General features: G+C 42.8%; 1 protein-coding gene across 1 annotated transcript in view; it reads left to right on the top strand.

Moving 5' to 3' along the window:
* LOC139184411 (uncharacterized) overlaps positions 1–20,173 on the top strand; it is a 56,670-nt gene that overhangs the window by 17,112 nt on the left and 19,385 nt on the right. The window contains exons 2-3 of the mRNA XM_070794174.1: positions 15,739–15,894; positions 17,390–17,446. Of these exons, the coding sequence (XP_070650275.1) occupies positions 15,739–15,894; positions 17,390–17,446 (213 nt within the window). The remainder of the gene's footprint in view (positions 1–15,738; positions 15,895–17,389; positions 17,447–20,173) is intronic.

Here is a 20,173-nt window from a genome sequence, read left to right as displayed (position 1 = left end):
CAACTCTTTGAACAGCAATGTTTTAGATTATTTTGACTCTGGTTGAATTTGTGGGGAATCTTCAGAGGAAAGGGAATAGATAGTTATAAAGTTAACCAAATGCTGAACTCCCAGGATGTTCTTGCTAAAGGGGCATAGAGAACATCCAAAAATGGAAGCAGAAAGAACTATCTTTCGACAAGGTCTATCCCTAATGAGTAATGGCAGTGCTGAGACACCAGAATACAGCCCATAACTTTTCAGGTCACCATGCTGCTTCTCATGAAAGAGAGTTTGAAAAACATTCAGGAGAGAGTGTACTGGAACTGAGGAGAGAGCTGGGGCATAAAGTGATTACATGTGGAATAAAACTGGGCTTCCTTGGTGCCTCAGGGGTAAAGAATCCACTTGCCAATGCAAGAGACTCAGGTCAATCCATAGGTCAGGAAGATGCTCTGGAGAAGGAAGTGGCAACCCACTCCAGTATTCTTGCCTGGAGAATCCCATGGACAATGGAAACTTGTGGGCTACAGTCCATGGGGTCACAAAAGAATCTGACATGACTGAGCAACTAAATTACTCTTTAATTTGAACGGTTTAGTTGAAATGCAATCATGGAAACAATTACAGTACTATATTTGAGTTCTCTGAGGTTTGTTACATTTTCTGGAAGGAGGAGGCTTGTAAGAGAAAATCAGGACCATGATCTGGGATCAGTACTATGACTATAATTTTTTTTTATATTAATAAATTTATTTATTTTTGGCTGTGCTGGGTCTTTGTTGCTTCTTGGGCTTTTCTCTAGTTGTGGCGAGCAGGGGCTACCCTCCAGTTGTGGTGTGCGGGCTTCTCATTGTAGTGGCTTCCTCTGTTGAGGAGCATGGGCTCTAGGGAACATGGACTTCAGGAGTTGCAGCTCCTGCGCTCTAGAGGACAGGCTCTATAGTTGTGGCACATGGGCTTAATTCCTCTGTGGCATATGAGATCTTCCCGAATCAGGGATCAAACTCGTATCTCCTGGCTTGGCAGGCAGATTCTCTACCACTGAGCCACCACGGAAACTCTGTAATGAATATATATTTGGCTGTGCTGGGTCTTAGTTGCTGCACACGGGGTCTTCAATCTTTGTTGCAGCATGTGAGGTCTTTTAGCTGCAGCACATGGAATATTTAGTTGCAACATGCGGGTTCTACTTCCCTGATCAGGGATCGCACCTGGCCTGCCTGCATCGGGAGTGCCGAGTTTTAGCTATTGGACCACCAGGTAAGTCCCTGTAATTTCTGTAAAGCTAGTCTGTGTTGAACATCATTTTGTCCAACTCAGTCACCTGAAGTGTCTTTATGTAGGGCTAAGCAGGACCTCCTTCTCCCAGATTACCTGTCTATTTGCTCAGTTGTGGAGACTGGTAAGGTAAAATGGAAGGAGTGGGCATCTGACATCAGAGAGAACTGGACTTTCAATCCATTTTTGCCATGACTAGCCATATAGTCTTAAGAAATTTTCTGTGACTGTCTGAAATTTTCTGTTTATGGAAAGTTTCTGTTTCTAACATTAGGGGCATAAAGTTTATCAGGCTTCTTGTGAAGAGGAAATGAAATAAATTCAACAAATCTGCTAGATTAGAAGAATATACAAATATTAAGTGTGATGTACTGTAAAATTAGAAGATCAAAAGGAAAGGAGCTACTAGCCTTAGTTGGGTTTAAATAGTTTAGACATCTGTAAGAAAGCTTGGAAAATTGTTTAATCTTTTTTGGGGTAGGGGGGCTGACTGTGCAGCATGCCAGGATCTTTGTTCCCTGGCCAGGGACTGAGTCCATACCCCCTGCACTGGAAGCATGGAGTCCTAACCTCTGGGCCATCAGGAAAGTCCCAGAAATTGTATAATTTTTATACTTACTTCTCTTACAACTTTCCAGTCATGAAAATGACAGCTAAATTAGAAAACATCTCTAGAATCTTGAATTTAGGATCTTGAAACTTGGAAAGATGGAAAGCTTGTAATATTAGAATTTGGAAAAGTAGTCATTTGCTATTTATGGGATGTCTTACTTTTGGCCCCCCTAAAGCAGAGCTTAGGGCAAGTATTTGGATACAATTAGTTTATTTGGGAAGTTGGTATGCAGAATTCCTCCAAGATTTTCCATCCTAAATCCTGGGACTGTGAATATGATGAAATATGACCAGGGTTACATTAACGCTACCTGGCAAAAGGGATTTTGCAGCTTTGAGTTATTAATTACTCGCATGGGTGCTAAGTCACTTCAGTCATATCCTACTCTTTGCAACCCTATGGATTGTATCCTGCCAGGCTTCTCTGTCCATGGGATTCTCCAGGCAAGAATACTAGAGTGGGTTGTCATGCCCTCCTCCAGGGGATCTTTCCAACCCAGGGATCAAACCCATGCCTCTTACATCTCCTGCATTGCTAGGTAGATTCTTTACCACTAGTGTCACCTGGGAAGCCTGTTAATTTCTTGGCTTTGAGTTAATCAAAAAGGAGATGATTCAGGTAAGCCTAATCTAACAGCATATTCAAAAGCAGAGACATTACTTTGCCAACAAAGGTTCGTCTAGTCAAGGCTATGGTTTTTCCTGTGGTCACGTATGGATGTGAGAGTTGGACTGTGAAGAAGGCTGAGCGCCAAAGAATTGATGCTTTTGACCTGTGGTGTTGGAGAAGACTCTTGAGAGTCCCTTGGACTGCAAGGAGATCCAACCAGTCCATTCTGAAGGAGATCAGCCCTGGGATTTCTTTGGAAGGAATGATGCTAAAGCTGAAACTCCAGTACTTTGGCCACCTCATGTGAAGAGTTGACTCATTGGAAAAGACTCTGATGCTGGGAGGGATTGGGGGCAGGAGGAGAAGGGGATGACAGAGGATGAGATGGCTGGATGGCATCACTGACTCGATGGACGTGAGTCTGGGTGAACTCCGGGAGTTGGTGATGGACAGGAAGGCCTGGCGTGCTGCAATTCATGGGGTCGCAAAGAGTCGGACATGACTGAGCAACTGAACTGACTGAACTGAATCTAATAGCATGAGTCCTTTGAAGCAGAAAGTTTTCTCTGGTTGGCTGCAGAAGGGAAAGTCAAAGAGATTAAAAGCACAAGAAGGAGCTGACATACCCCCATCATAGGCTGTGAAAATTGAAGGAGACAGGCCTTGGAATAGCCTTGAGACTAGATTCTAGGAGCCGAGAATGGCCCCCTGACTTATGGCCAGGCTTTTCCAAATCTTGCACCTAAGTGCTCAGCCTGGCTAACAGTTTGATTTCAGCCTTGTGAGATTGCAATTAGAAAATCCATGCACCCCACCCAGAACTCTGACCTATGGAATAGGTGATACATTTATTACATGTAATAAATGTGTGGTAATTTGGGAGGGAGCAATAGCACTCTAATACATGATTTTAGGAAGTATGAGTAAGGGAGTAGAGAGTGAGGAAGGCAAGAGAGAAAGTCAATAGTAAGGGTGCACAATGAGAGATTACCATTGGAAGCTGCCAGGGGTGGGGTGGGTGGTGCCAATTCTGTGATCTCCTGTGAAGTGGGCAGAATACCCACTAAAACTACAAGACAGGGCTTCCCTGGTGATTCAGTGGTAAAGAATCTGCCTGCCAATGCAAGAGACACAGGTTCGATCCCTGATTCAGGAAGATCCCGTATGCCACGGAACTAAGCTTGTGTGCCAGAACTACTGAGCCTATGCTCTAGAGACTGGGAGCCACAACTACTGAGCCCATGTACTGCAACTACTGAAGCCCTCACATCCTAGAGCCAGTCTCAGCAACAAGAAAAGCCACTGCGATTGAAAATCCAAGCATCGCAATTAGAGAAAACCTCCCACAGCAATGAACACCCAGCACAGTCGGGAAAAAAAAAAATCCTACAAAACAGTTCAACCCTCTTTTTGGTTAAGTGAGGAAGTGATGCTGTTTTTGTTTTTTGGTGGTGCTGGATCTTCACTGCAGTGTGGAAGCTCTTCGTTGAAGTGCACAGCCTTCTCTAGCAACGGTGCACTGGCTCAGTTGCTCCACAGCATTTGGGATCCTAGTTCCCCTACCAGGGATTGAATCCACAGGATTCATAATGTCTGGGCCACCAGAGAAGTCTCAAGTGAGGTTTAATGGCCCTACATTTCCAGACAGTACTTACAGCCAGAGCCCAAAGTGGAGAAGGTAAAATCCTACATCAAAATGCAGAGAGACATAGCTTCTTTAAGTGAAAGGCTGGCTCTGTAGAATAGGTCTAAACTTGCACAAAATCTCCCAGAAGGCTGGGGCTGAAAATAGAGATAGGCCAAGGTGATATGTTTTCATTCCAATCCCAAAGAAAGGCAATGCTAAAGAATGCTCAAACTACTGCACAGTTGCACTCATCTCACACTCTAATATAAAGTGATGCTTAAAATTCTCCAAGCCAGGCTTCAGCAATACGTGAACCATGAAATTCCAGATGTTCAAGCTGGTTTTAGAAAAGGCAGAGGAACCAGAGATCAAATTGACAACATCTGCTGGATCATCGAAAAAGCAAGAGAGTTCCAGAAAAACATCTATTTTTGTTTTATTGACTATGCCAAAGCCTTGGACTGTGTGGATCACAATAAACTGTGGAAAATTCTGAAACAGATGGGAATACCAGACCACCTGACCTGCCTCTTGAGAAACCTGTATGCAGGTCAGGAAGCAACAGTTAGAACTGACCATGGAACAACAGACTGGTTCCAAATAGGAAAAGGAGTACGTCAAGGCTGGATATTGTCACCCTGCTTATTTAACTTATATAGCAGAGTACATCATGAGAAATGCTGGGCTGGAGGAAGCACAAGCTGGAATCAAGATTGCCAGGAGAAATATCAATAACCTCAGATATGCAGATGACACCACTCTTATGGCAGAAATTGAATAAGAACAAAAGAGCCTCCTGATGAAAGTGAAAGAGGAGAGTGAAAAAGCTGGCTTAAAGCTCAACATTCAGAAAACTAAGATCATGGCATCTGGTCCCATCACTTCATGGGAAATAGAAGGGGAAACAGTGGAAACAGTGACTGACTTTATTTTTCTTCCAAAATCACTGCAGATGGTGATTGCAGCCATGAAATTAAAAGACGCTTACTCCTTGGAAGGAAAGTTATGACCAACCTAGACAGCATATTAAAAAAACAGAGACACTACTTTGCCAACAAAGGTCCATCTAGTCAAGGCTATGGTTTTTCCAGTGGTCGTGTATGGATGTGAGAGTTGGACTATAAAGAAAGCTGAGTGCTGAAGAATTGATGCTTTTGAACTGTGGTGCTGGAGAAGACTCTTGAGAGTCCCTTGGGCTGCAAGGAGATCCAATCAGTCCATCTTAAAGGAGATCAGTCCTCGGTGTTTATTGGAAGGACTGATGTTGAAGCTGAAACTCCAATACTTTGGCCACCTGATGCGAAGAGCTGACTCATTGGAAAAGAGCCTGATGCTGGGAAAGATTGAGGGCAGGAGCAGAAGGGGATGACAGAGGATAAGATGGTTGGATGGCATCACCAACTCAATGGACATGGGTTTGGGTGGACTCCGAGAGTTGGTGATGGACAGGGAGGCCTGCCCTGCTGAGGTTCATGGGGTCACAAAGAGTTGGACATGACTGAGCAACTGAACTGATTGAAGGTGATATGAGAGAAGGGTTTAAATAATAAAATAATATGATATAATAAAATGAAAAATAAAAATCCTGGAGTGTCAGATCTGAAGTTCAGAAAAGAGAGGATTCTTGTTCAAAAGAACCAAGTCTCTGCACAAGAAGGTCACAAAACAGAACAAGTCCTGTGACCTCCATAGCAGCCTCTCTACATTGCTCCTAGAGCTTCCAAGTTGTAGGCAAAATGATGATAAACCTATAAACTCATGAATTCCTAAGCTGCTTATCAAATTCCTGCATATCTTGTGGGCCTCCTTCTTCTTTGTTTCAAACTAGACTAGCCTTCGTGTTAATCTCACACTTAAAATATGCAGTGTTCTGTACTAGCAATTATATTTTAGTGTTACAGTGCATTAACAAAGCAAAATCATGCCCAGCTTCTTGTTATTTGCAAATAATTAAATACCAGGTAACTGGTAAAAGTTGATATTGACCTCATCACTGTATTTTCCACATGGTCAACTCTCTAAAATTCGTCTAGAAATGATTTAATTTTTCCCAGCTCATGGCATATTTTTTTCCTATGGCTTCTGGCCTGGGAGTGTAATTGAAAAGAAATGTACAGAAAAATAAGATTCCCAGATTTCTTACAAATTTTTGCTCCTTGTTCTAGACTAGTCATTCTAACTTACACCTATTTTTAAAGAAATAAGTCTATTACTTCTCCTAATACTGAGCATACAAATATTTTGACCAAGAGCAAATTTAAATAGCTACTGAGTCATTACAAGGAATTATTTTTGCAGCTTAAAGTGAGCTTGGAAAGTTTTTCTGAACATTTAATTTTATTTGATTTAAATTTTAGTTTCAAAAATTTAGACTTTGTCTTTTAGGTGCTCTAATGTTGGAGAAGACTCTTGAGAGTCCCTTGGACTGCAAGGAGATCCAACCAGTTCATTCTGAAGGAGATCAGCCCTGGGTGTTCTTTGGAAGGAATGATGCTGAAGCTGAAACTCCAGTACTTTGGCCACCTCATGCAAAGAGTTGACTCATTAGAAAAGACTCTGATGCTGGGAGGGATTGGGGGCAGGAGGAAAAGGGGAAGACAGAGGATGAGATGGCTGGATGGCATCACTGACTCGATGGACGTGAGTCTGGGTGAACTCCGGGAGATGGTGATGGACAGGGAGGTCTGGCGTGCTGCGATTCATGGGGTCGAAAAGAGTTGGACACGACTGAGCAACTGAACTGAACTGAATTACTTTTAAAATAACCTACTCACCTGACAAAGTACCATTCTCCTTACATTTGAGTTTCATTCTAGTAACAATAAAATGGAAGTGATAGTTTACTTCAGAAAAAATTGAACAAATACAGATTAAACTACAGTTCCTTTAAAATTACTTAAAACATGCTATTTACATATAACTTTCTGCAACACATTTAAAGTACTATAGTTTATTAATTTGAAGGCACCTTAAAAATGTTTTAACAATGCTGAAATTCATATGTATGTTACATTGCTGTGCAGTGAGCAACACTTATGATATACTTGTTTTTGTCTTTACATGTACATATATCCAAAATGCTAAATCTTGCACTGCCTGGTTGCTACCTACTTTCCTGCCAGTTTATCTTCCCACTCTCACCTCTGTGAGCCTGTTCTGCTTACAAAGGTCTATCTGAGCTTCAGGCTTGGTTGCACATTAGGTGTTTATACCATCAGTTCACTATGCCCAGAAAGCAGTTTCCATCTATCTCGTTATGTGAACCACTCTATCCTTCAGATCTCAGCCCTTGATGTCCACCAAACTCAACAGGTAGCAGTGCAGTCATAGATATCTCCACTCTCTTACCACTATCTGAAAATTTCTTGTTAGCTTAATTATTTTCTTGTGGTTGTTTAGTCACTAAATCATGTCTGACTCTTTTACGACCCCATGGACTATAGCCAGCCAAGCTCCTCTATCCATGGCATTTCCCGGGCAAGAATACTGGAGTGGGTTGCCATTTCCTTCTCCAATTTAATTATTAGTTGATTAATTGTCTCCCCTCATCAGAATAGGAGCTCTTGCTGAGTCATGCTACCTGCCTCCTTCACTGCTGTAACCCTAGCACACAGAACAATACCTCACACATAGTAGGTACTCAATCAACATGTGTTCAAAGAAAGAATGTCTGTCAAATTTATTTTAACTTCATAATACTGGTATTACCAAGACAAGTTTTAAGATTTAATTTTGTAGGCAAAAGATACAAAAAGAAGGAAATACTTATTGAGCAGACCTGGCTGGTGTGAAAAACTGTGCTCTGTGTTAGATGATACTGGTAGAAACCCCAGATTGTTCTCCTATGTTCATTGTAAGAAACATGCCTCCCAATACAGGAGACATAAGAGACTCCGGTTTGATCCCTGAGTCAGGAAGATCCCCTGGGGAGAGCATGGCAACCCACTCCAGTATTCTTGCCTGAAGAACTCCAACGACAGACGAGCCTGGAGGTTTACCGTCCATGGGGTCGCAAAGAGTCAGACACTGAAGCAAGGTAGCTTAACGTCACTTTCTAAAATCCTTTTCTGTTGTCCCTATGTGTGCTAAGTCGCTTTGGTTGTGTCTGACTCTTTGTAACCCCATGGACTGTAGCCTGCCAGCCTTCTCCGTCCGTGGGATTCTCCAGGCAAGAATACTGGAATGGGTTGCCATGCCCTCCTCCAGGGCATCTTCCAAACCCAGAGATCGAACCAGCGTCTCTTGTGTCTTCTGCATTGGCAAGCAGGTTCTTTACCACTAACGCCACCTGTTGTCCTTACTCCCATGGAAAGCAAATCCATACTATCTCTTTTTTTCATGTCTCAAGAAATCACAGAGCAGAGTATCTGCACGTAGTAGGATTAACAAGCGCTTTTTAAAATGAATAAATATAAACATGTTAAGGGACTGATTAGTAATCCCACCCAAGGGGCGATTAGGAATCCCACCCAATGACTGTGGAAGAAACCGAGTGATTCTACGGATCAGACCCACTGTCGGGAGCAGGGAAGTTTTATGTGTAGATCCCAGTCAATGACAGGATCATTGTCTGGGAAAAGTGCGAAGTTCTGTTTCTTAACATCGTGTCATGGAGCCAAGTTTCCTCAATTTCCTTTAGTGGCACAAAGAATGCCCTTATATTTTCTTTTTTTAAAAAAAATTGTTCATCATATCCTCCCCCCTTTTATTTTTCAATTTTATTTATTTAATTATTTTGGCAGTGCAGTATGGCACGTGGGTTCTTAGTTCCTCTGCTGCTGCTGCTAAGTCACTTCAGTCGTGTCCAACTCTGTGTGACCCCATAGACGGCAGCCCACCAGGCTCTGCCATCCCTGGGATTCTCCAGGCAAGAACACTGGAGTGGGTTGCCACCTCCTTCTGCAATGCATGAAAGTGAAACGTGAAAGTGAAGTCTCTCAGTCGTGCCCGACTCTTAGCGACCCCGTGGACTGCAGCCTACCAGGCTCCTCTGTCCATGGGATTTTCCAGGCTAGAGTACTGGAGTGGGGTGCCATTGCCAGGGATCAAACCTGTGTGCCCCCTCCACTCTCACCCTCTACAGTGGAAACCTGGAGTGTTAACGACTAGACTTCCAGGGAAGTCCCCTGCCCTTCTATTTTCATATAATGACTCGACTCTTGAATCACTGGATAAAGTTTTTATTTTATTAAGTCCTTTTCTTTCTAGAAGCTGTTTACTGTGTGCCAATTTAAGGGGATTGTGAAAGCTGTGGGTTAAAATTACAAATGTTAAAAATGGACAGGAAATCAAGATTTCTCCAGGTCTAAGGGTTGTGGCTTCAGGCATGTGTGTTATCAATATTATACTGTCCTTTTTACAGATAAAGAAACAGTCCTGAGAAACTGAGGGTAAAGAGCCCTGTTTCAGCTTGCTTATTTGTGAGGATTGAAGATGGCAGTAAGGTTACTTGTCCCATACTTTTCTGTTCTTTGTCATTCTGCTGCTGCTGCTAAGTCACTTCAGTCGTGTCCGACTCTGTTCGACCCCATAGACGGCAGCCCACCAGGCTCCCCCATCCCTGGGATTCTCCAGGCAAGAACACTGGAGTGGGTTGCCATTTCCTTTTCCAATGCATGAAAGTGAAAAGTGAAAGTGAAGTCGCTCAGTTGTGTCTGACTCTTCGCGACCCCATGGACTGCAGCCTACCAGGCTCCTCCATCCATGGGATTTTCCAGGCAAGAGTACTGGAGTGGGGTGCCATTGCTTTCTCCATCTTTGTCATTCTACTCATAGCTAATTCATTTTCAGCCTCAGTCTCATCATTTACAAGTCTCATTTTAAAGCTGAGACAAAAATGCTTCCACCCTGGAGTTCCCTGGTAGCCCAGTAGTTAAGAATCTGCCTGTCAGTGCAGAAGTCATGGCTTCAATCCCTGGTTCAGGAAGATCCCACATGCCCCAGAGCAACTAAGCCGGTGTGCCACAACTACTAAGCCTGCATGCTGTAGCTACTGAAGCTTGTACACTCGAGGGCCCACCAACCACAGCTCACCAGCCCCTGTACCACAGCTACTGAAACCCAAGAACGCTAGAATCAGCAAGTTGCAACTACTGAGGCTCGTGATGCAACAATAGAGCCTGTGCTCTGCAACAAGAGAAGCCACCACAATGAGAAGCCCATGCACTGAAACTAGAGAGTAACCCTCACTCTCTGCAACCAGAGAAAGCCTGCCTGCAGCAACGAAGACCTAGGACAGCCAAAAATAAATAAACAAGTGTGTGTGTCAAAAATAAATAAATTATTTAAAAAATACTTCCACCATTTAACCAATACCAAGTTATCCAATATCAGAAGAAGAAGAAGAAAAAAAAAAAAAAAAAAAAAAACAGTCTCAATATTCTGTTTGTTACAGACACTGTGGTGACTTTTATTTATAAAGCCCTTTATCATTTTCATAGTCCACCATACACGTTACTTCTCTTTATAGGGGAGATGTTGTTGCTGATTTTTGATAACAGAGAACGCATAACTGCCTCAGAGGGGCAGTAAAAAGAAAGAAATATGGAGGACCCTGACCCTAACCCTAATCTTGTCCTAACCTAAACCCATAAAGAAAGAACAAAGCACAAAGATCTATTTTCTCCAATGTTACATAGCAGTAGGAGATGGAGTTAGATAAAATCAATATTTAATGTCACCCTTAAATTTGATAGTTTTTCACAAACTTGAAGGTTAAGTGGTGTGCTTAGTCCCTCAGTTGTGTCCGACTCTGCGATCCCACGGACTATATCCCACCAGGCTCCACTGTTGATGGGCTAAACAAATAAATGGTTCTGTGAAAATTTGGCTGGTTTTCTTTGATGGCCAAGATTTATGAATAAGAGAAGAGTTGGACTTCTGTGGTGGCTCAGTGGTAAAGAATCCACCTGCTAGTATAGAAGGCTCAGGTTACATCCCTGGTCTGGGAAGATCCCCCATGCCGCAGAGCAACTAGGTCCTCACACTACAACTATTGAGCCTGTGCTCTAGAGCCTGGGAGCTGCAAGTTCTGAGCCTACATGCCACAACTACTGAAGCCTGAACATCCTAGACTAGTGTTCCATAACAAGAGAAGCCCCTGCCATGAGAAGTCTGATTGCCGCAACTAGAGAAAAGCCTGAGCAGAGACAAAGACCCAGGACAGCCAAAAATAAAAAATTAAATAAAAAACTTTTTAAAAAGAGAAGAGTTTTGTGAATTCACCTATGCTTTACAAAAGAAAAAGAAAATGTGAAAATTCAGTTTAATGTAATCACTTTGGAAATATTTGTGATTGCCTAAAATTTATATTAGCCTTCTCTGGTGGCTCAAACCGTAAAGAATCTGCCTGCAGTGTGGGAGACCTGGGTTCGACCCTGGGTTGGGAAGATCCCCTGGAGGAGGACATGGCAACCCACTCCAGTATTTTTACCTGGAGAATCCCCGTGGACAGAGGAATTTAGCAGGCTACAGTCCATGGGGTTGCAAAAGAGTCAGACACAACTGAACGACTAAGCAAACAATATAAACAAACAATTTTCTCAGTAAAGACCAATCAGCTTGGGCTTCTTAGTTCTTGTGAGGAAAAGCTACACAATTTAATATAATCAAATGAGTGAGGAAAAAGCAGAGGTGACAGGATTTGGAAGAAAAGTCTCACACTGAGGGAAAATAGTGCCACCTGCTGGTGATTATAAAACTTTTTTCATTTTCTTTAAAAAAATTGCACTGTAATTTTTAAGTTTAAATTTTAAAATAGATTTTAAATTTAAAATAGATCATTAAATTTTAAATCAGAAGACATGGACCACAATTTTGAAATCCAGTGTAATTCTCAGCCATAAAAAGGAACAAAATTGAGTCAGTTGTGATGTGGATGAATCTAGATTCTGTCATACAGAGTGAAGTAAGTCAGAGAAAAACAAATGTCACATATTAACTAACACATATGGACTCTGGAAAAATGGTACTGATGAACCTATTTGCGGGACAGGAATAGAGATGCAGATGTAGAGAACAGATTTGTGGACACATCGTGGGAAGGAGAGGGTAGAGCAAATTGAGAGAGTGGTATTGACATAATATACACTTTGTTGTTGTTGTTTTAGTCATTAAGTCGTGACTAACTCTTTTGTGACCCCATTGGCTGTAGCCCACCAGGTTCCTCTGTCCATGGGGCTTTCCAGGCAAGAATACTGGAGTGGGTTGCAGTTTCCTTCTCCAGAGGATCTTCCCGACCCAGGGATTGAACCCATGTCTACTGCAGTGGCAGGCTCTATTGCAATGAGCCACCTGGAAAGCCCCAAATATATTCACCAGCATGTGTAATATAGATAGCTAGTGGGAACCAGCTGTGTAACACAGGGAGCTCAGCTTGATGCTCTGAAATGACCTAGAGGGGTGGGATGGAGGGGAGTATTAGGGAGGCTCTAGAGGGAGGACATCCAACCAGTCCATTCTGAAGGAGATCAGCCCTGGGATTTCTTTGGAGGGAATGATGCTAAAGCTGAAACTCCAGTACTTTGGCCACCTCATGCGAAGAGTTGACTCATTGGAAAAGACTCTGATGCTGGGAGGGACTGGGGGCAGGAGGAGAAGGGGACACCAGAGGATGAGATGGCTGGATGGCATCACTGACTCGATGGACATGAGTCTGAGTGAACTCCGGGAGTTGGTGATGGACAGGGAGGCCTGGCGTGCTGCGGTTCATGGGGTCGCAGGGAGTCAGACACAAATGAGCGACTGAACTGAACTGAACTGAACTGAGAGGGAGGGGATATATGTATACTTATAGCTGATTTACTCTGTTGTACAGCAGAAACGAACATAACACTGTAAAGCAATTATCCTCCAATTAAAATTTGAAAATGTTTAATCCAGTATAATTAAATAACACAACAAAAATCACAGTCTATAGCCCCACACTCTTTCTCTCCCTTCTTTCTCTTGTTCTACAGAAATAACTAAGCATCTTCAATCTTTTTAGCTGTGTTTTCTTGTATTCATCTTTAAACATCATTTTGATAATAGTTTAAAGTGGTGCCTCTTGACTTATTCATTTTAGACATTATCTGTTGATTCCATTTTATTATAAATCTCTATTTAGCTTTCCTTCTTCCTTACTCCCATTATACAAAATATTTACTTTGCAATTTTTGGTTACATAAACTTGGGATTTACATTGCTGAACTATATTACAATTTTACATTTCTCTTTCCTTATGAGTCTCCTAGTGTAAAATCACTTTATCACCTTTCTTATTCTCTTTGCTCTTCCTTGATTGTGTATTTGTTTTCATTTGTATCGTTTTCTGTTAGCTTTTACTTTTCCCCATTGGTTATGCCAATTCTTGTTAGTAGTTTGTTTCTAAATGTTTACACAGATTAGATATTTTATCATTTCCACCTTTCTTGGGCATGTTCATTGGGGAATCTTCAGTGCCTGCTCAAATTGGCATCTCTTGCCTTTGGGCCAACTCAGTACCATAACAAACTGTGGAAAATTCTTAAAGCGATGGGAATACCAGACCACCTTAACTGCCTCCTAAGAAACCTGTATGCGGGTCAAGAAGCAACAGTGAGAAACGCACATGGAACAATGGACTGGTTCAATATTGGGAAAGGAGTACTTCAAGGCTATGTATTTTCACCCTGCTTATTTAACTTACATGCAGAGTACATCATGAGAAATGCTGGGCTGGATGAATCACAAGCTAGAATCAAGATTTCCAGGAGAAATATCAACAAACTCAGATATACAGATGACACCATCATTATGGCAGAAAGCGAAAGAGGAACTAAAGAGCCTCTTGATGATGGTGAAAGAGGAGAGTGAAAAAGTTGGCTTAAAACTCAGCATTCAAAAAACTAAGATATTGGCATCTGGTCCCATCACTTCATGGCAAAAAGATGGGGAAACAATGCAAGCAGCGACAGACTTTATTTTCGTGGTCTCCAAAATCATTGTGGACAGTAACTGCAGCCATGAAATTAAAAGACATTTGCTCCTTGGGAGAAAAACTATGACAAACCTAGACAGCATATTAAAAAGCAGAAACATCACTTTACCAACTAAGATTTGTCTAGTCAAAGCTATGGGTTTTCCAGTAGTCATCTATAGATGTGAGAGTTGGACCATAAAGAACACTAAGCACAGAAGAACTGATGCTTTCGTATTGTGGTGTTGGAGTCTCTTGAGAGTCCCTCAGACTTCAAGGAGATTAAACCAGTCAATCCTAAAGGAAATCAACCCTGAATATTCATTGGAAGGACTGATGCTGAAGCTGAAGCTCCAATACTTTGGCCATTTAATGTGAAGAACTGACTCAGTGGAAAAGACCCTGATGCTGGGCAAGACTGAAGGCAAGAGGAGAAGGGGCCAACAGAGGGTGAGATGGTTGGATGGCATTACCAACTCAATGGACATGAATTTGAGCAAACTATGGGAAATAGTGGAGGACAGAGAAGTGTGGTGTGCTGCAGTCCACGGGGTCACAAAGAGTCGGGCACAACTTAGTGACTGAACAACAACAAAAGAGTGATATTTAGATTTAGAATTTGGAGTTCAAGGAATTTTTTGTAGTAAATCACTGCCAAATACAAATTCCTGTGCCTGCTGAATACTGAAGCCAAAAAACCCGAAACACTGGGATTTGGAGTAGTTTTACTGTAAAGGCTAAAGGAGGAGAACTGGTGGCTCATGTGCTACAGACTTAATCCTCTGTATTATTTTGGGGGGAAGAGTTTTTATAGGCAAAGTTCAGGTAAAAGGCACAGTTTGTGTTGCTTTGGTTGGTGGTGAGCTAACAGTGTGGTGTTCGGGGCTCACCTTCTGCACCTGAAATTGCCATCCTCCACCTGGGTTACTGCCTTAGTTCCTTCATAAGAATTGAAAGATAAGCTATTATGTATATCTCTTAAGGAGGAACAAGGTCTCTTACTTTTTAGCTGCACTATTTTTTAAAAATCTTTCACTATTGTTTTTTGACTGCTCCACATTTCTTCTACATTGCATCCTTTGCCTATTAGTAACTGTCAGAATCTGCCCTTGGGAATTCAGGGAAGGCTTTGGAGAGCGATGCCTTTTTCCTGCTAAAAACTCAGGGGACAGGGAAAGCCTTTTGTATCTAGCAGGGCCCTGTGTAGTCCTAACTGGTTACAGAATTACAGGAAATGAAAAAGAAGTCTGTTCAATTGTGACTAAACCAGTAAACTCACTTTTTAAAAAACACGCTATTTGTCCTTTACAAAGGAAGTCTACATGACGGCAAGCAGGTTGACTAATGGAGAGATAGAAAATTGTATTCCATTAGGAGAATATTTTCTCCAGACTTCTAGGATTTAGCATTTGGAGAATGGTTTCATCCATGAACTTTTCCAGTTTTGTCCTTGAACCTTCACCTAAGCCAGGTATAGAGACGGCCTAAGACCAGCAGTGTGGAGACACACCCCATCTAGGGCCTCTGAGAACCAGGACTCTGGGACACACGTTTATCCCATATCCCTGCTCTGCAGCAGGAACCTGATAGCTCCGTTTGGAGTCACAGGGAGCGCGCGGAGGATGGGAAGTGTAGTCTTTCTCCGCCCCACAGCGCTCCTGGTCTCCGCGGGCTCCCTCTGCGCATGTGCAGCCTTGGTCCCTTTTCTTCCCGTCCGCCTTTGCAGGTCCAGTGAGAAGTTCTTGGAGTTTCTCAGTTACCGGCGGAAGCAGGAAGTCTTGGGCTGCCCTCAGGCCCAGGCGGGACTCCGCAGTGCCCGAGTCTGGCTTGGACCTTAGCTCTGGGAAGGTGGGTGCGGTGTTCCAAATTCGGCTCAGGTAGGCTCCAGCGCAGGTGGAGCTGAGATCCTTTAGGAGCAGGGGTTTGGTCCGTGTGGGGTGCGAATACCCGGCCTTGCCTGCAATATGACGGGAACGCTGGGCGGACAGCGGTGGTCGCCCTGGCCGAGCGTGAGCTGGTGTGCTGGGCAGCTCTGCTCCGGAACCAGAGAGACCTGGTCAGTTCCCTCTGTGTCACATGTATTGTGGGCTGGAGAACTAACGTGGAGCAGAGTCAGGTAACTCGTCTGCAAAGAAGGCTATGGATAATGTCTGCTTCATGGGACTGATCCGAGGATTCGAGGTGGCGTCATTAGTAGGAGTTAGCAAAGTGCTAGGTAGTAACCGCCGAAGAAGTGCTAACAGCTGTTGTATTTAAAAGACACTGTTCTTTTCATTGGGTGGTTTATTTAAGTCTCCCAGTTATCTCGTGATAACGGGGTGACCCTCTGCATTAAACACAGAAAACAAGAAGCAAATCTGAGTCTCAGCTTGGTGAGGTGGACCTGAATTTGAGAGGACTGTTGACTTCTCTAGGCTCACCAAGCTTATGCCAGAGCCAGGAGTTGAACCGTTCATACTGTTCTGTCATCAGAAGACACTTATAAAGAGTCCCTTTTGAGAAACTGCACCCCACTTCAGTCATTTTTTTTAAATTACCTTAAAGTTAGGCATCTTTTTTACTTGGCTTCCTGTAAATTCTGTACCTCAGTGGGTAAACAATTTTGCTAGGAAAACTGAGGAACATAAAGAATACAGTTGTGTATTCTATTGTGAATTTTAATGAAATAGTATTATCCTTTGATGTTCTTCAGTCGGCTGTTGTTAGGTTTCTGTTTGTATTATTTAAATCAATAGACAAAATAGAAATCAACAGACAAAAATTGAATCTATTTATTTTATTTATTAATATTTATTTTTGGCTGTGCTGGGTCTTAGGTGCTGTTCAGGCTTGTCTGTAGTTGTGAAGAGCAGGGGCTACTCTAGTTTCAGTGCCAGGCTTCTCATTGTGGTGGCTTCTCCTGTTGCAGAGCACTGGCTCTAGGGTACACTGGCTTCAGTTATTGTGGCTGTGGGGCTCCACAGCACAGGCTCAATATTTGTGGCCCAGCAGCATAGTTGCTCTGCGGCATGTGGACTCTTCCCCCATCAGGGATTGAACCCATGTCTCCTGCATTGGCAGGCGGATTCTTTACCACCGAGCAACCAGGGATGTCCTATTTAAATCTGTTTAAATCAATAGACAAAATTTTCACTGTCAGAAGTGGTAGGTTTAAGCCCTGTAATAATTTTAAACTCAAAAACGGACAGGTGGTGCTTCCACTAGGTCCTTCCCTTTTCAAGGTCTAAGAGGATGCTGTATGGAGGCTTCCCCTCAGCTGGCCTGCCGACATGATTGGGAGGTGAATGTAGGAACTGTGTGGCAGGCCAGGTGTCTTGACCCTGTCTTCTTTCTGCCCCTGCAGCTGAATCGTCACTGTCCTTTACTCTCCCAAGACCCACTGAAAATGAACATATCTGAGGTGAGCTCTTTATTCATCCCCCAATTTGTGGTGCGCATTTAACTCGATTTCAGATTGCTCTCAGTTTGTGTTACCCATCTTTTATGAATGTAAGTTATTTCCCTTTTATTATCAGTTTGCTAAACTTTTGCTTGAATCATGAACATATCCTGAATTATATTGAATACCTTTTTGTATCTATTGAAGTAAAGGTATAGCTGGTTTTCTTTAATCTGCAATTATTAGAGGTAGCGTAAGTGGATTTTGGGGATTCCCAGGTGACTCAGTGGTAAAGAATCCACCTGCCAAAGCAGAAGAAAAGGAGATGTGGGTTCAATCCCTGGGTGGAGAAGATCCTCTGGAGTAGGAAATGGCAACCCACCCCAATATTTTTGTCTGGAAAATTCCATGGACAGAGGAGCCTGGCAGGCTGTAGTCCATGGGGTCACAAAGATTTGGATGTGACTGAGCACACAGGTTTGAATTTCTGTTCTTGTATTGATGAATTAGATTAACCTATAATTTTGTTTTCTTCTCTACCTTACTGCAAAGGCTGAAGGACATGATAGTTTCCTTCACCTGCCCCCATTATAGGCTGTGATGGAAGGAAGAGGCCTATAAGAGACAATCAGATGGCCAGGAACTGTGCACATCTGGAGTAGATAGCCTATCCCTTCTCTAGGGGATCTTCCCAACCCAGGAATTGAACCAGGTCTCCACCTGTGGTATCTCAGTTATTATTAGTCTTATTGGAGCTCTTACTGTCTGCTCTTTTCTGTTCTCCCCTCCCCTCTCTCTTGTCCCTCACCCCTTTCTCTCTGTAATTCATAGGAGAAAATTCCCTGTCACATATTTCCTTAAACTTACCTCTAAAATTGGACTTTGTAAGTACATCTTCCCTGGTGTCCCAGTTGGTAAAGAATCTGCCTGCAATGCAGGAGACCCAGGTTTGATCCCTGGTTTGGGAAGATTCCTTGGAGAAGGAAATGGCAACCCACTCCAGTATTCTTGCCTGGGAAATCCCATAGACAGAGGAGCCTGGAGGGTTACAGTCCATGGGGTAGTCAGAGTCAGACATGACTTAGCAACTAAACCATGTAAATTATTGAGTTACTTTATTTAAAAAAAATCATAGGTATTTTTTTTATTACTACATTTTCACAGAAAATTGTACATTTTTGTCTGTTTTAAATATATTTTCATAACGTTATTGATATGTCTCTTGTTATGTCTATGTCTCTTGTTATGTCTATGTCTCTTGTTATGTCTATAATTTTTGTTTTCATGTATTATTTAAGTTTATTTAATAGAGGGAATGCTGATCAGAAAACAACCAAATGTTTGGCCCATTGGCCCTGTCAGAAATCTAGAATTTCAGGGTCTGAGGATGGGTTGGACATTTGTATTGGTAGCATATTCTAAATACTGAATTGAGGGAACATAGAGTACTCTTGCCTGGAAAATCCCATGGATGAAGGAGCCTTGTAGGCTGCGGTCCATGGGGTCACTAGGAGTTGGATATGACTGAGCGACTTCACTTTCACTTTTCACTTTCATGCATTGGAGAAGGAAACAGCACCCCACTCCAGTACTCTTGCCTGGAGAATCCCAGGGACGGGGACACCTGGTGGGCTGCCGTCTATGGGGTCCCACAAAGTTGGACACGACTGAAGCGACTTAGCAGCAGCAGCAGCAGCAGCAGACTCAACACTTGTTCGAAGAATTTGTTAACAAAATAAACCACTCATTACTCACAAATAAACAATTTCAAAATGAAGGATTGTTAAACTACTCATTCAGTTCGGTTCAGTTCAGTCGCTCAGTTGTGTCTCTTTGAGACCCCATGAATCGCAGCACGCCAGGCCTCCCTGTCCATCACCAACTCCCGGAGTTCACCCAGACTCACGTCCATCGAGTCAGTGATGCCATCCAGCCATCTCATCCTCTGTCATCCCCTTGTCCTCCTGCCCGAATCCCTCCCAGCATCAGAGTCTTTTCCAATGAGTCAACTCTTCACATGAGATGGCCAGAGTACTGGAGTTTCAGCTTTAGCATCATTCCTTCCAAAGAAATCCCAGGGCTGATCTCCTTCAGAATGGACTGGTTGGATCTCCTTGCAGTCCAAGGGACTCTCAAGAGTCTTCTCCAACACCACAGTTCAAAAGCATCAATTCTTCGGAGCTCAGCTTTCTTCACAGTCCAACTCTCACATCCATACATGACCACTGGAAAAACCATAGCCTTGACTAGAGGAACCTTTGTTGGCAAAGTAATGTCTGTGCTTTTGAATATGCTATCTAGGTTGGTCATAAATTTTCTTCCAAGGAGTAAGCATCTTTTAATTTCATGGCTACAGTCACCATCTGCAACAATTTCAGGTTTTTTTTGTTTTTTTTTTATAGAACACTGTTTGACTTAACAAAAGTAACAGGGTGTACATCACCAAAGTGGGAAAACCAGCATCCAGACTTGAACAGTGTTGGGCTGTCCCTTGTTAATAGCAATCTGCAGTCCCAGTTGGGAAAGGGTCCTGGTTGGTGCAGCCACCCTATGGTTGAGACTTCAAATTGCAGTTTGGGGGCTCCTGCTTATAATCCCAGACCAAAACCTGATGTTATCATGAGTTTGCACATAAAAATTCAGCTCTGGTTTAGCTTTTACAATGCTGTTTGTTTCACCTTGTGAATCATAAGACTTCCTAGACTCCAGAGGGCTTAAGAGATTCTAAGACCCACTCTGTTTCTTATG

This window comes from Bos indicus, chromosome 8 (genome assembly GCF_029378745.1).
Source record: "Bos indicus isolate NIAB-ARS_2022 breed Sahiwal x Tharparkar chromosome 8, NIAB-ARS_B.indTharparkar_mat_pri_1.0, whole genome shotgun sequence".
In the NCBI taxonomy this organism is placed as follows: domain Eukaryota; kingdom Metazoa; phylum Chordata; class Mammalia; order Artiodactyla; family Bovidae; genus Bos; species Bos indicus.
This window is presented reverse-complemented; position numbering and strand designations above follow the sequence as displayed.